Source organism: Stegostoma tigrinum, chromosome 15, assembly GCF_030684315.1.
Source record: "Stegostoma tigrinum isolate sSteTig4 chromosome 15, sSteTig4.hap1, whole genome shotgun sequence".
Lineage (NCBI taxonomy): Eukaryota > Metazoa > Chordata > Chondrichthyes > Orectolobiformes > Stegostomatidae > Stegostoma > Stegostoma tigrinum.
In genome coordinates this window covers 58,396,410-58,411,852 of record NC_081368.1, presented here as the reverse complement: position 1 = coordinate 58,411,852, position 15,443 = coordinate 58,396,410, and the positions used below count along the sequence as shown (strand labels likewise).

The 15,443-nt window shown below is 38.4% G+C and overlaps 1 protein-coding gene across 5 annotated transcripts in view; it reads right to left on the bottom strand.

The window, feature by feature from the left end:
- The window catches only part of diaph2 (diaphanous-related formin 2), a 632,555-nt gene that overhangs the window by 439,528 nt on the left and 177,584 nt on the right, over positions 1–15,443 (bottom strand). For all 5 annotated transcript variants that reach the window (XM_059651484.1, XM_059651487.1, XM_059651485.1 and 2 more), the window contains one exon: positions 2,294–2,433. In XM_059651484.1, the coding sequence (XP_059507467.1) occupies positions 2,294–2,433 (140 nt within the window). The remainder of the gene's footprint in view (positions 1–2,293; positions 2,434–15,443) is intronic.

Genomic DNA, 15,443 nt, shown 5'->3' with positions numbered 1-15,443 from the left:
GGAATAAATAGGGAGAGAGGGGGAGGCGGAGGCGGAATGTCTAACACAAGACTCGTTTTGTCATTCTGACCACGAACTCAAACACTGAATTAACTACAATACTTTATTATGCGCCTAAAATGTACGTTACCCTTATCTAACCACAGATGTAGCTTCTTTGCTTGGAAACACAAAATTGGATCGTAGATACAAATTCATAATACAGTGTTCTCAGGAGTCAACTGGAGAAAATGACACGAGTGTGGTTTCGCACAATGTCAACTGGTTTGGATCCTGCTCGCAGCTGCAATAATTCTTGTCAGCCTGTCTCATTGCCTTTCCCCACATTTGGCTTAGAGTGGTGCTCCTTAAGCTCTTGAGCTATATAACCAATTATCTCTCTCAAATGGCAAGATATGCTTCTGGCCCTTCATGGACAGCCGTTAATCTCCAAAAATTCCAGTCTCCTCTTCTATACTAGTTTGTCTTTGAAACCAGTTTGATACTTAATTATCTGTTTCAATTTCTGTTCCATTTTATTTTTCTGTTCCATGTCAAGCACCTTCAGGTGAGACATTTAAACTTCTTTCTCACTGCAAATAATTTAACTCGCTTTTTCAGAGTAGGGACAGAATCTAAACTACATTGTGGTAGTTTCAGAGGAGCAGGAAAGTTGACATTTCAGGTTGGAATCCTTCTTCAGAAGACCCTTTTTCTGAAGAAGGATCCCAACCCAAAATGTCAATTTTCCTACTCCTTTGCTGCTGCCTGTTCCTCCAGCTCCACATTGTGTTGTCTCTGACGCCAGCATCAACAGTTCTTGCTGTCTCTACATTACGGTAGTTGTTTATATTTGTATATCTTCACTTCTTTGTACATCATCTATATTCCTTCCATCATTACAGGCTTTTCTGATGAATTTACCATGTCGATGCATTTCCAGGATGAAAAATCAAACATCCAACTGCTCGATATTCATTCCTCAATTTGTCTTCTTCTGTTTATGGTCAACATTATATAAAATTTGGAATACTGATCTTTGAATTCCATCAACAAATTTATAACTACTTTAATGGGCCAAATAAATGACATACAAAGGCCATAAGCATCAGCTGGCTAACACAAGTCAACTAAATTTCATGAAATCAACATGGATTAAACCAGGACAATGAAACCAGTTAGCCCCTCAATTGGAAGTGTGAAAAGGTCCTCATGTCCTATTTCATTCACAACATTAGGAGAATCTTCATACACTGGAGATGTTTCATCACTCATGATTATTATGCCTGGACCCAATGAACTCAGTTGAAGTATACAACCAAGCGGCCATTTCAAAGGATCTTCTTTTGGCAGAGAAAAGGAATTGAATTCTGGACTTCAGAACTGAACAAAGGGTGTGGAAGGCTTTCTCCCTGTCTCTCAGGTAGAAACTGGCAGTGAAATGATGAAAGATCAGGAAAACATAAGTCTCAATAAAATATTCACTACAGCTACCTGTCCAAGAAACCAACTGAGGCCATCATGTCTTAGGATAAAATGTTAGGTCTCAGGGACATGCAGAGAACTTTTCCTTCATCATCTTTTTGTACTCAACACTAACTCCTTTAACTTTGCACTTGATGTTTTAGCTTTATTATTTTTCACAGTGTTAGCAGGTTATACAATTGCTGCTCCAGTCACTCAAAAAACTTGTGATTGGCTCCGTTATTCTACAATACGAAAAAAGTTCACTACATTTTAACTCGAGAAAGATAAGGATAATTTAAATCTCTCTGGTCGTCACCCGATAGCACCAAAAAGACGTGAGCCAGTTCACCCTTCTCATCTATCATACATTATGTAAAGTACATTACTCATCAAGTTAACAAAGTTGATTAAGTTAAAGATACAACTGCCAGTTATTGTTACAGCTATTAATACTGAAAGAACATATAGCTTAACAAAGGTAGCTTCGCCTTTTCTGAGCATGCTAATGTACTACTTTTAGTCATTCTCATTTTTCTATTTAAATCTGCTTATCAGAGACCTTCAGAAAAATGCTCTTTAGCCAGAAAGAAGCCTGAGCCAGAGGTCTTTCCACAATGTCATCCAAAGTCTACATCATGAAAACAATGGTGGACAAGCTTGATCAGCACACAGCCCTGACATTTAAACCTACAATCAGCTGACGATTTTTTTTTAACCATCCATGTTGTCAGACTGATGCAAGTTCTTTCTGCTTTCTCTTACTTCAATCTTGCAAAATCTCTGTGCAGAGTAATGTGGTCAGTAAGTTGACTTAAGAAAATTGACTTCCAACCAAAGCTTCACTTACCTAACAGGATTGCTGGTCAAAGAAACTCTCAGTGATTCTAAGCAGTTAAGAAGTTTATCATCAGTAATTCCAGAACGTAACTCATGAACATATTCTTGGGATGAGAGAGTACTTTCATGCTTGCTGTTCCTTAGCCCACCCTGCATAAAGAAAGAAACAGTTACTAAATAATTGGTGATTACTTAATTGTTCCAGACTCCAATGATCCACATATAAAAGTTTATAATCAGTCAATTTTGTAGGCTGTACTTCAGAACCACATGTGTTCAATTTATTCCATAATATTTATGGAATCTGGCAGCTCAAGTGTTAAATTATTGCACTTTTTTCAAAAATAAACCCAATGTATGAATTCATGATATCAACAGACATTAATAATGAAATCTTGGAATAATTTCAATCATGAGAGATTATTGTTAAACAAAGTTTCAAATAAAAGTGTGTAAGCAAAATGTTTAAATTTATAAGTAATTTCCGAAATGATATCTATAATGGGATGATTTTAAATGGAATGCAGTGCTGCAGAATAAATTTCATTAATGAAAGCAAAGGTTATTTTCAAAATACTTATTGTAGTTATTACTTACAAAGTTAATCAACCATAAATCTATGTTATAGGTTGTGTGCTTATGTGGCTGTGGTGAGATATCTTGAACAGTAAGCAGTCTCCAGATTGCTCAATTTGCAAGTCAATTTGTACGCAAGTCGAAACACAATATAAAACAGCTGTCAGCAGTAAAGGAAATGCTCGTTAGCCAGAAATCTACAATTACATCCTTGCATGGGATCACATTCATAGATTTGCATGTTTGTATGTCAGTCATTTGTAAATCAGAGGCCCCTTTCAATCAGTTTCAAAAAACAGTGACTTCTATCACCTATCACATCAATCTGAATTATACTGGGTCTCACAAAAATATAGCACACAATCATGTCTTTTAGTCCAATTGGTCCAAGCCAATGTTAATGCTATCCAAGAGGGACTTCCCACTCTCCTTTTTTAAAGCCTATCAACATATCCAATTTCTTTCTGCCTCGTCTGTTTATGCCACTTTTCCTTAATGTGGCTACACTACTCATCTCAACAATTCCTTACGATTACATCATATATATTCTATCTACTCTCTGGGTAAAGAATTTTTGTTTCATGCACACTATTTGAATTATTACTCATCATCTATGTTTATGGCCCTTTGTTTTGGTCTTGGTTCAAATGCAGGAAGATCTTATTGACATCTACCTTCACAAACCAGGTTAAACTCACCACCAATTTGTCTCTCTAATGACTCTAGGTCCTCTAGGACGGTGGTGAGTTTACCTTTCATCTTAGAGGCTTTCATCAATTCAGCCCTCAGCCTTCTCCTGCCAGAGAAAAGAGTCCCATCAGTTCAATCTTTCCTGATCAACATAATATTCCAGCTCAAGTATGACTCTTGAAGATATTTTGGCACATTCTCTCATGGAAGATTTCCCAAACTGTGAAATGAGATTGTTTTGAGGCATCAATGGATGCTGGTTTGAATTTTGGCAGTTATGAGGTCCCTTTCAGTGTTTGCATTTATTTTCAGTCACTGGGCACTGTGCCTTTTCTCTGGTATGATTGCAGCCTGTAAAAAGGTTGAGGTACAATTTTTACATCAGATTTAAAAAACTTCACCACCTGACCCAATCTCCCGCTCCAATCAATGCTGCCACTCCCCACCAATTAAATCTAACCAAGTACCAATTTTTAATTTGGGTTCACACAAAGACTGAGGCATTAAAATGAGATGATCACAGGAGAAAAAGTTTGGTCAGGCCTGCCCTCATGTGTTAATGGCTACATCACAGAGCAAAACTGTTCACAGTATTCCAATAGTGGTCCAACTACAATTCCAAACAAGTGTAATAACTTCTTTGTTTTTTGAATTGTAACTCTCTAGAAGAGAATAGAATAGATCTCTTTCATCCTTTAGTGATTCTGTAACTATAGATGCTTTTGCTCATCTACATCACTCGTACAAAAGAATGACTTAACCATATGGAATCCTCAATAATACAGAGAAAATATCTAGAGACAGCGATAGCTGAGTATTTCAAATATTCGGTCCTCCACTCAAAGTAATTAACGTACCCTTTGTGATTATGACTATTTAGGAATTTATCAAACCTAAATTTACCATAAAGCATTATTTCTGAATACCACTGAAACCTTAAGCTGCTTTTGCTTTGTAATATGCAAAAGGGGGCATGGGGTGGGTGGAACTGGATAATAAGGGTAGGATACTGGGTCGAGTAAAGAAGTCAGGATGAAATCCATATTGAACCCTGGAGAGTAGAATTGAACACGTACCCTGTGACAGCTCTTCAAAGTGAAAATAAAATGACTTTCCACTTGGTTGGCCCTTTCATTCAGTAATTCTCGGCAGAAATACAGAGTGGAATTGCCACCGAGAGTCACAAAGGAGTTCTAGGACCATCTGTCTGACCCACCAACTGAAGGAATTATGCATGAAGGTGAGCAGCTATCATTGCGACCTATTCTTGAAGGATTCTTCTCAAAGATATTTGTTAATTGAGTGACAGAGGAGGCATTCCTTTCAACAGAATAAAATATATTTTATGTAAGTATCCATATTTTGTTTGGAATATTTTGTTATTTTGTTTAATACAATCCACAAGTAATAATTATTAAAGTTGTTTATAGATTAAGCATATAGCAGTGGTGCATGTGTGTATACATCTCCAGACATGGAGGTCAATACAAGTCTTGTTTTAAAATAATTGATAAAATGTCAATTTTCTATTGTTAGCCTTTTTTTTAAACATGGGATGCACTATGACCTTGTGTCTTATGTAGATGACAACTCTCAAGATCCAAACACATAATCTGTTGACACTTAATTCTTGTATGAGGAAAGACTATTTAATCGGTGTGACTTGGCAAGAAATTTGCACAGCGCTACTCAAATTAAGGTCACTGGTGTCCTACAATGATTCCTCAATCAACATTAAAAATCAGATTTTACTGCTACAAAAATCTATTTCATAGTTGAAACTTTATGAAATATAGAATCATAGAACTGCTGCAGTGAGAAAGCACAATTTCAGCTCATCAATTCCATTCAGAACTTCCAAAGAGCATACCCCCCCCCCCCACCCTGACCAATCCCCATTCCCATCACCCTGCATTTCCTGTGGCTAATCCACCTACCCTTCACAAGCCAGGACACTACTGGCAATTTAACATGGCCAATCCACCCAACCTGCACATCTGTGGACAGTGGGAGGAAATCAGAGCAACTGGAGGAAACCCACACAGGCAGGGGAAGAATGTGCAAACTCCACACAGACAGTCACCTGAGGGTAGAAATGAATCCAGATCCCTTGTGCTGTGAGGCAGCAGTGCTAACCACTGAGTCACCGTGCCACCCCTTTATAACCTTCAGGTTTAGGAGTTATAGTATTAAACACTCAATTAATGGAAACTCCAGAGAGAATCTGGTAATAACATGAATGTAAATGTAAGTGAAAAAGATAGGAAGTGATAACACTTCAAAGTTAACTTGTATTTATCTTCAAGTTCGAACCGTGAAAGCTATTAAAAAAAAGGATAGGTGGGGCTTCCAACTTGGCATAATGAAGCCAGAAGGACTGCCCCTATTTCAATATTTCTAGCTGGAGACAGTTGCCCTAGCCTAGACTGCATCAACCTTGTCTTTTATCATCCTGGGCTCTGACATCATTAAGTATGTTCAGTAACTGCCCTGTTACGCATCATGCCTGTGACGACCATGATGTCATTCTAAACTAAACCTGGTCTATATCCCTCTATTCCCTGCCTGTTCATGAGTCTGTGTAAACACTTCTTAAAATATTCTACCTGCTTCTAGCACCTTCCTATCTGTGTGCTCCAGGCACTTGCCACCCTCTGCGAGAAGAACTTTACTCGCACATCTACCTTAAACTCCTCCCTTCACCTTAAACCTATGATCCCTGATATTTGATATTTCCATCCTGGGAAAAAGAGGCAGACTATCCACCCTCTATCCGCGCCTTCCATAATTCTAAATACTTTGGTTAGGATGTTCCTCAGCCATCGATGCTCTCGCAAAAAACTTATTGTCCAACTTGTTACAGTCCAATTCAGCAATATCCCGACAAGTCTCTTTTGCACCATCTCCAAAAACTCCATATATTTTCTGTTGTCTGATGTCCATATCCATGTACAATGCTCCATTCATGACCTGATTAAAGGTTTATGTAGCCGCATCGACTGACTAACTTTTGTACTCAATGCTCCGACCAATGAAGGCAAGCACGCCATACGCCATCTTATCCACTTATGCTGCCATTTTCAGGGAGGTGTGGACTTGCACCTCAAGATGTCTCTGTTTATCAATGATCTTAAGGGTCCTGCAATTCACTGTATACTTTTCTTTTGAATTTGATCTCCAAAAATGCATTATCTGACATTTGTCCAATTAAATGCCATCTGCCACTTCTCTGCCCAACATTTCAGCTGACCTTTCTTACAATCCACAATTCCAATTTTCACATCATCGGCAAACTTACTGGTCAGACAGCCTAAATTTTCATCCGAATTATTTGTGTATTACCAGAGGTCTCAGAGCTGATCCATGTACAACACCACTGATCACAGACATCCAATCTGCAAAACACCCCTCCACAACGATCCTCTGCCCATCTATGACAAGCCAATTTTGAATCTAATTTACCAACTCACCATGGATCCCATGTGACTTAATCTTCTGGACCAGATTACCATGTGAGAACCTGTTAAATGCTTTCATAAAGTCCAAGCAGACAACATCTAATGCCTAACCCTCAATAATCTTTATCTCTTCCTCAAAAAAACTCAATCAAACGTAGAGACAAGACCTCCCCTGCATAAATCCGTGCTGAGTGCCCCTAATTAATTCATTCTGTTTTTCAAATGAGAGTAAATCCTGTACCTAAGAACCTTTTCCAAAATTTTCTCTACCACTGACGTCAGGCTCACTGATCTCCCGTTTCTTGAATTGCCCCTGTTGACCTTCTAAAACAAATCAATAACACATACCACTCTCCAGTTTTCTGGACCTTGCCTGCGGCTTAAGAGGATACAAAGATTTCTGTCAATACCCCAGCATTCTCCTTCCTTCGGTATCCTGGAATAGGTCCCATGAGGCCCTGGAAATATACCTATATTACTGTTTTTCAAGACACTCAACACCTCTTCCTCTTTAATATTAAGATGCCCTCGAATGTCAACATATCCTTCCCTCATCATAAAATTATCCAACTCCTTGTCCTTTTTGCTGAATACCAATGTGAAGGAGTTATCAAGGAACTCACCCATTTCCTCTGCCTCCACCACAAATTCCCTTCATTATCCCCGAGTGGACCTAGCCTTGCCCTCTTGTTCCTAACATACCTACAAAACGCAGTGGGGTTCTCCTTAATTATTCTTGCTGAGGACATTTCATGGCCTCTTTGAACTATCCTAATTCCTTGTTCTTTCCTGCTTTCTTCATAAGGCTCTAGGACCTCATCTGATCGTTTCCTAAACCTTACATATTTCTTTTCTTTTTGACTAAACATTATCTCTTGTCATCCAGAATCCATAAAAAATTTGCTGTCCTTATCTTTCATCTTCACAGAGACATGCTGATCCTAAACACTGATCAACCTAATAGACACACACGTCAGATATGGCTTTTCCCTCAACCAGTCATTCTCAATCTCATTTCTCCAGTTCCTGCCTAAAACTTTTGAAATTAGTCTTCCCATAATTTTGCACTTTGAACTTCCTATAAATCAATTTTCAAACTTACAGAATTATGATCATCATTTCCAAAATGCTCTTCACTGAAACTTCAATCGCCTAGCCAGGCTCATTCACTAAAACAAGGTCTAATCCAGCCTTTCCCTGGTTGGACAACCTACACATTGTTCATGAAACCTCATGGATGCACGTAACAAATTCTGACCTAAGTCCATGGCACTAAGGGAGTCCCAGTCAAAATCTGATAAGTTAAAATCACTCACTACAACAGTCCTGTTGTTTTGAAATCTTTCCCCAATCTGCTTATACCTCTGTTCCTCTATCTACTGCTTGCTGTTGGGAAGTCGATAATATAAACCCAACATGGCAACTATACCTTTATTATTCCTGAGTTCTACCCAATGGCTTTGCTGAATGAGTCTTCCAAGGTGTGTTCTCTTCGTGCAGCTATGACATTGTCCTTATTCAATTTGTTTGTGGCTCTCATACTACCATAGACAAGATAATGTGGCTAGAGTGCACAGTCATATAGCACAGAAGTCGCCTTTTGGACCATCAAGTCTGAACTGACCTTTTCACACTAATCCTAATTAATGTGATCCATGAATTCTTGGATTCCTTAATTCTATAGCATGCAGCTTCCTTTGTCTGAACATCCTCAGGCATGAAATGGAGGACTCTAGGACACTGGCAGGAAGGAGTGAGTCAGTGAGTATGACTTTACCAGACTGTTAATTAAATGAAAAACAGCACAGTCAGGTTCTGATGGATTACTTCCCTTAAAATGTGGAAAGGGAACAGTTCTCACTTATACTTTAGCGGGTCTTATTCAGCGAATTGTAAATAGGAATTTTGTAAATGCTCTGTTAAACAGGAAGGTAGACATTAACAGATGGTTTTGTGCTCAAAGTGGAAAAACATTCCATTTGTTTCATACAATCTTTGCTATTAGTTTGCTATGTGGCCATGTAAGCAAGATTGTTCATTTGAACACTATCATCAGTTCATTACCTTTGTCATTCAGAGTTTGTGAACCAAGTCCAAGCTTAAAACGATAAATTCCTCAAACACACTTGATAATGAACACTGCCATCTACTGCACTGCATAGTAGAATCAGGATATGAAAAGAAGCTCCAACATTAAATGAAAGTGTAATACCGCTGCTCAAGTAAATTCCAACATACCAACATCACCTGACCATACCATTCTGAGCCGGAAAGCTTTAGCAATCATTCACCAAGAGTTTTTTTCTCCATCACTATGAATTACCTAACAAAAAGTATTTGTAGAATAATCCACTCCATAAACTCCACAACGAGCAGTGCATTTAAAAGCTGTATTTACTGAAAATCTCAAAAGTCATTCTTTACGAAAACAGAAGGAACTATAACTGAAGTTTCAGAAATAAAGCTTTCTTTAAAACAAACTGGGTAGATATTCTTAAGAAATGTTTCCACAGGTTTCCTTCAACTTCACTCCATTACTTCAGCAGAAGATTGGTGGCAATGCTCAATAAATGGACTAAACACTATTCTATTGTTTGAACCAGAATTCCTCTCTTTTTCCATTAAAGTGATGGTGGCAGGTCAAAAACTCCTGCAGATATTCCAGGTAAACACTTTTCAGGAGCTTGACTATAGGTATCATTCAAGGTCTTTGAAGTTATGTTTCAGTCAACATCTCAAATCAGGTTTCCATTAATAAACAAGGGGCGGCAAGATAGCTCAGTGGTTAGCACTGCTGCATCACAGTGCCAGGAACCTGGGTTCGATTCCACCCTTGGGCAAAGGTCTGTGTGGGTTTTGCACATTCTCCCCATGTCAGCATGGGTTTCCTCTGGATGCTCCGGTTTCCTTCCACAGTCCAAAGATGTGCAGGCTGGGTGGATTGGCCATGCGAAATTGTCCATTGTGTTCAGTGATATGTAGATTAGGTGGGTTACAGGGGAAGGGTCAGGGTAGAATGCTCTGAGGGTCAGTGTGGATTTCTTGGGCCGAAGGACATGTTTCCACACTGTAGGGATTCTATGATTTCCATGATTTGTATACATTCAAAGCTGAAGAACATTGATAGATCCTAATCCATAGGTTTTAATGACATTAATGTTAATTGCTAAATACTGAACGATTGCTCCATTTTATTTCAGGTTAATGGCTGTTTCCAAAGAAAAATCACAATTGCTCATAATCACATTCTCTGACAGCTTTAATATCAGGAAGTGTCCAAGCATCCAAAATTGAAACATAGCAACATGAAATGAAACAAAATGTCATCCCATGTTTGTATAATTTGCATTTCTTTCCCTTCAGCTTATAGTCATTCTTGTTGAGTTGCCAGAGCTGTTCAGCACATGGCCCAAGTGGATTATCCATACACCATCGGCAACGTTGTCCAACAGAAATTGCCGATTTGTAATTAGTACCATGGCAACAATGCTTTCATCCAATGAATTAATATTAGCAGAGAACAGATTACGAACATAATACAAATGAAGCTACTTCTTTTAATGTATTTACTTAACCTTTACCACCATTTAGTAACCAAGAAGGAAAATGCACTATCTTTGATATTGTTACCAAACAATTGTTGTACATGAGTACTTACCACAAAAACTGAGACTAATGAAACCACATGCCCGTCAACTGTATCTAATTAACTAATAATAAATTCCAATTCAATTATCAGCATCTGGATTGTAAGTTGCACGAAATCATAGAAAAGAACTACATCCTTGTTCAAGCATAAGGTTGCCATTTTCCCCATTGACTCCATTCCAACTTCCTGTATGAGCTATTCAGCAAGACCCATTCCTGTGTTTATTTTTGCCATGAATCTGTAAATTTCTCTTAAAATAACAACGGGCCAAATGGCCTGCTTCCATACTTTGGGATTCTCTGTTTATATAATCATCCAACTTCACTTTGGTATCTGGTTCAAAACACTATCAGGCAGTAGTATATTTCAGATCCTAACCACTTCTGTGAAAAGATTTCTCCATGAGGCAGCACAGTGGCTCAGTGGTTAGCACAAGTGTCTCACAGAGCCAGGGACCTGGTTCAATTCCAGTCTCAGACAACTGTCTACGCTGAGTTTGCGCATTCTCTATGCGTCTGTGTGGGTTTTCTCCAGGTGCTCTTGTTTCCTCCCACAGTCCAAGGATGTGCAGGATAGGTGGACCTGACATGCTAAATTGTCCAAGGATGAGCAGGCTAGGTGGATTAGCCATGGGAAATGCAGGGTTATAAGGTGAGATGTTCTTCAGAGGGTCAAATGTGGACTCGATGGGTCAAATGGCCTGCTTCTACATGGTAGGAATTCTATGAATAAGATGTGGATTAAGGAATGGGAAGCCATCTGGGCTGTTTATGTGAAGAGTCACCTTAAACCAAAATGTACTGAATGGTCACCTTTTCTGCTTGGAAACATAAGAACAGGCGTATAGGTTATTCAACCCCTTGAGCCTGTTCCACCACTCAATGCAATTAGGGCTGAGCTATGGCCTAATTCAGACAATTCCTACAGCGCAGAAAGAATCTGCACTGACCTTGGATATTACAGGGCAATATTCAGCCTGATCAATCCACCTAACATTTTTGGACAGCAGAAGAAACTGGAGCATCTAAAGGAAACACACATAGACACAGGGAGAACGTGCAAACTCCACACAGACAGTCGCCTGAGGTAGAACTGTTCCTGGGTCGATGACACTGAGAGGCAGCAGCGCTAACCATTGAGCCACTGTGCCATCCAAGATCATGTCCTGTCTTTGGCCCAAATCTCTTAATTCCTTTGCTTAAAAAATGAAGTCATCTACTTCAGATTTAAAATTAACAACTGATCCAGCATCCACTGCCGTTTGTGGAAGAGAGCTCTAAAATTCATGTTTATCACAAATAAAAATCTTATTTCTGTAGTTTACTCAACAGTAAAAAAAATCAACTTAACTTTGAAATTCAGCCATGATTTATACTCAGCTGTCATTTGAGACAATTATTCTACTTCTTCCAATGCACTGTTTTGTCAGTTTTAGATCCTCAACCCACTCCAAAACTTCCACCCCTTACAAAGATAGTCTGCTGGGTTCATTATCAAGTAACACGTCTGGTCAGTCTTTATCAAATGACACCATTCATTTTCAAGGCGAACTTGTTCTCACTCAACTGTCATGAGGTCAAAATTCATTCAAGTCAACAGTTACTCTAGGTGTTATCAGCTGAATGCAGGAGTTTGATCCTACTTGGGTCCATTTTCTGATCCGCTCCTCAGTTAATCAACCACAGTTGTCCTGCACCTTACTCCAATCAAAACTTCAACTGAATAGAAAGGCATTTTTTTTAGGCCTGGCTTCTGATTTCTTCTCCTCACAAAGCATGTACTGTTTCATCACGTCAGCTACATTGAGAATTTCAACAAAAAGCACACTTCCTTCCATTGATTAAATTGTTAACTTATTTACACACTTAGGATTTTCCCTAGTTTCCTCCCAGAAGCCCAGTGTTAGAATTAAGTGAAATTAGATCATCAGTGTGGTGCACATTGACTTAGCAGCACTTTTTCCCAAATTAGCCAGGATAGGCTTACCATTCAGTTAAGGACAGCCGATAGTGTCTTGAGGCAGAAGTATTAATACAATACTCTGCAGAACTGAAGGCATAGCTAACTGCCTTCTCAGGTTTTCTTAAATAATCAAATAAACAAGGCTGCCACACCACATTCCGGAGGCAGAGCCACTAAAGCCAGATTTAAGTGTTAACTCACTCTGCCACCATGATGTTGCTTCCAATCTGTTGGTCAAATCAACAGTCACAGGCTTAAAGGCTTTCAGCGAGCCAATGATAATAGGTTATCTGCAGCTTGTGGTCAGGTAGCATCATCACCCTCAATGCTGCCTGTGGAAGTCTGATCATGGGCAGGAGTTTTCTTGCCGGCCTGTCTCTAGGATCTCCCACTATCAACCTGCATATCGGGCATATAACTATTTCTTTTCGAAATCAGAACACACCATATACTTACACTAAAAATGAAATCAATATTTATTTCTGGATATTTCATCTGTCTCATTCTTCATCAATATTTATATACAACTTATATGAGTTAGGCAAAACAGCATCAATAAAGCAGCAGGGGAATATTTTATTAAAAGTTTAAAATAACAGGATAAATTCAGTAGAATTATTAATAAACAACGTATGTTCACTTTTAATGTTTTCTAATCAAGAATGTAATCGCTGAATTACTGTATCACACATAAAAATGACAAGTTATCTTAACTACAATCAAAAAATGTGTTCTACACAATTTGAATTTCAGTGAATAATTCATGCACACAAACTTAAGCAGGTAATTATAGTAATTTTCTAACATATTTCTGTTTGGAAAATACAGGATTACCTGTAATTTTAATGTAATGAAGCTAATTAACGTTTGATGAATTAAACTTTTATTCAAATGCAAATTGAAGATGTAATCTTACATTAAAACATTATGAATAACTGAGAAAGTGCACAAATTGAATGGTCTAACGAGAACTCAATGTGGTCGCAACAGAAAAGCAGCCCATTACATTCTTATTTAAGTTACCGCTGTTTAACTAATGCAGATGCAGAAGATTTAAAATTATCTTTTCAAATGGATCCATACCAAGTACTTTTATCCATGTACATACACTTGAGTGTGCGATGGCCCATGCACTTTTAAAGGAAAACCTTGATTTTACCTTGGGATGATATCCCTTTATGGGACAAATTTCTCTGGAAGATGATTCCAATGAAAGGCAACTTGTGTCAACTAAGTCATCATAAGACCAAGCTACCTGACAAATACACAACAGTAAGCTGTCAGTAAAGTAGAATTTACCAATGGGAGTGGGAGAGGAGTAGATTGCTTGTTTGATCCTGTTTTTGAAATTTAGTTTAGAAAACACAAGCTGTCGAGTACAATGCTTCCATGTTGAATTCAGCTGAAATTCTGTGTTCTGTTAAAAAGCTTTGAATGCTGTTGATAACTCAAAGATTCCACTCAATGAATTGCACTTCTGGGATAGCCAAGTTGAGGGAAAAGTGAGCAGAAGAGAGAGCATGCAATTTCAAAGGTGTGACACTCCAGAGATAAAGAACAAGAGAATTCTTCCTTGACACTGCTAAACTTAAGATGCCAGCATTGCCTATGTTGAACTGAACCCATAAATGTGTAGCTGGAGCAGATTTAAAGGGGCAGCCTTACCAGAATTAAATGGAAGGCCCTACAAACCTCAACCTTATCCAGATTGTTGAAACAGATCAAGTGACTAATCTTCCAATTTCTGACAAGTGTCTGATATGAATTTTTGGGAAATTTTATGCTCTTTGATTTTGGTTACATTATTTTGTTTGAAACAGCTAAATTTGCAGCTTCACCTTTACTAATTACCAGGATTTTTTGAATTCCAACAGAAGTGATAAATAGTTACTGGCCTAGCCAGGAAAATGACATCTATATACATTGCCACAATCTTCATGAGGACCATTAACGTTCAAAGAGAAAACCAACCACTCAATGATTAACTTGAAGACCAATGCCACAAGATTTTGTGTTGTTAAGCAAAATCTTAATCAAACTTTTTGGTAAAAAATGAATGCATGGTTAACTTAGTTTGGCAAGACTCTCAATATAAATCTAGTCACATTCCACTTCCCAATTCCCATTGAGAGTTCTCTTATGAGCTCTTGAGAGTTCATTGACTTCTCCTTCTAGGTTTAAACCAAAGTATGCCATAGAACTCTGGAATTCACTTTGATTTCTCATCAGTATTCCAGTTACTCCTGGGATGATAAGATTTTTTGGGATCCTTCCTTTAGTATTTGGCCGAGTAGCCCTTTCCTTCAAAACCTCAAGTACGGACCTCTCATGCTTAAGAACTCATTGCAATCATGGTCAGAGACTGAAAAATTGGGAACATTCATGTTTTTTTATTGGGTCAATGCTTGTGTCTGTCCAAAGTCCAATGACTAATTTTTGCCAGTCTGTTCCAAAGCTTTTGCAAGACCAAAGTAGTAACTGATTTGCCTGTGATATCGTGGGTTAAAAGGAAAATCTGCAGCTTGATCCTAAAAACAGCTTCCCCTATCATCATCTCCATTTCACATGAAACACCATAGCCCTGTCTCCAATTCACAGGATTACAGAATTGTTAAAGGTGCAGAAAGAGGCTATTCAGCCCATATTGCCTAAACTGGCTCTCAGGGCATTTTAACTTGCTGCCAATCCTCTGCCTTTTCCCAATGACTTTGCATATTCTTTCTATTGAAATAGCCATGTAATACTTTTTGAACATCTCAAGTGAACATGCCTCCACCACACTTCCATGCAATGTATTCTAGGCTTTAACTTCCTACTATGGGAAA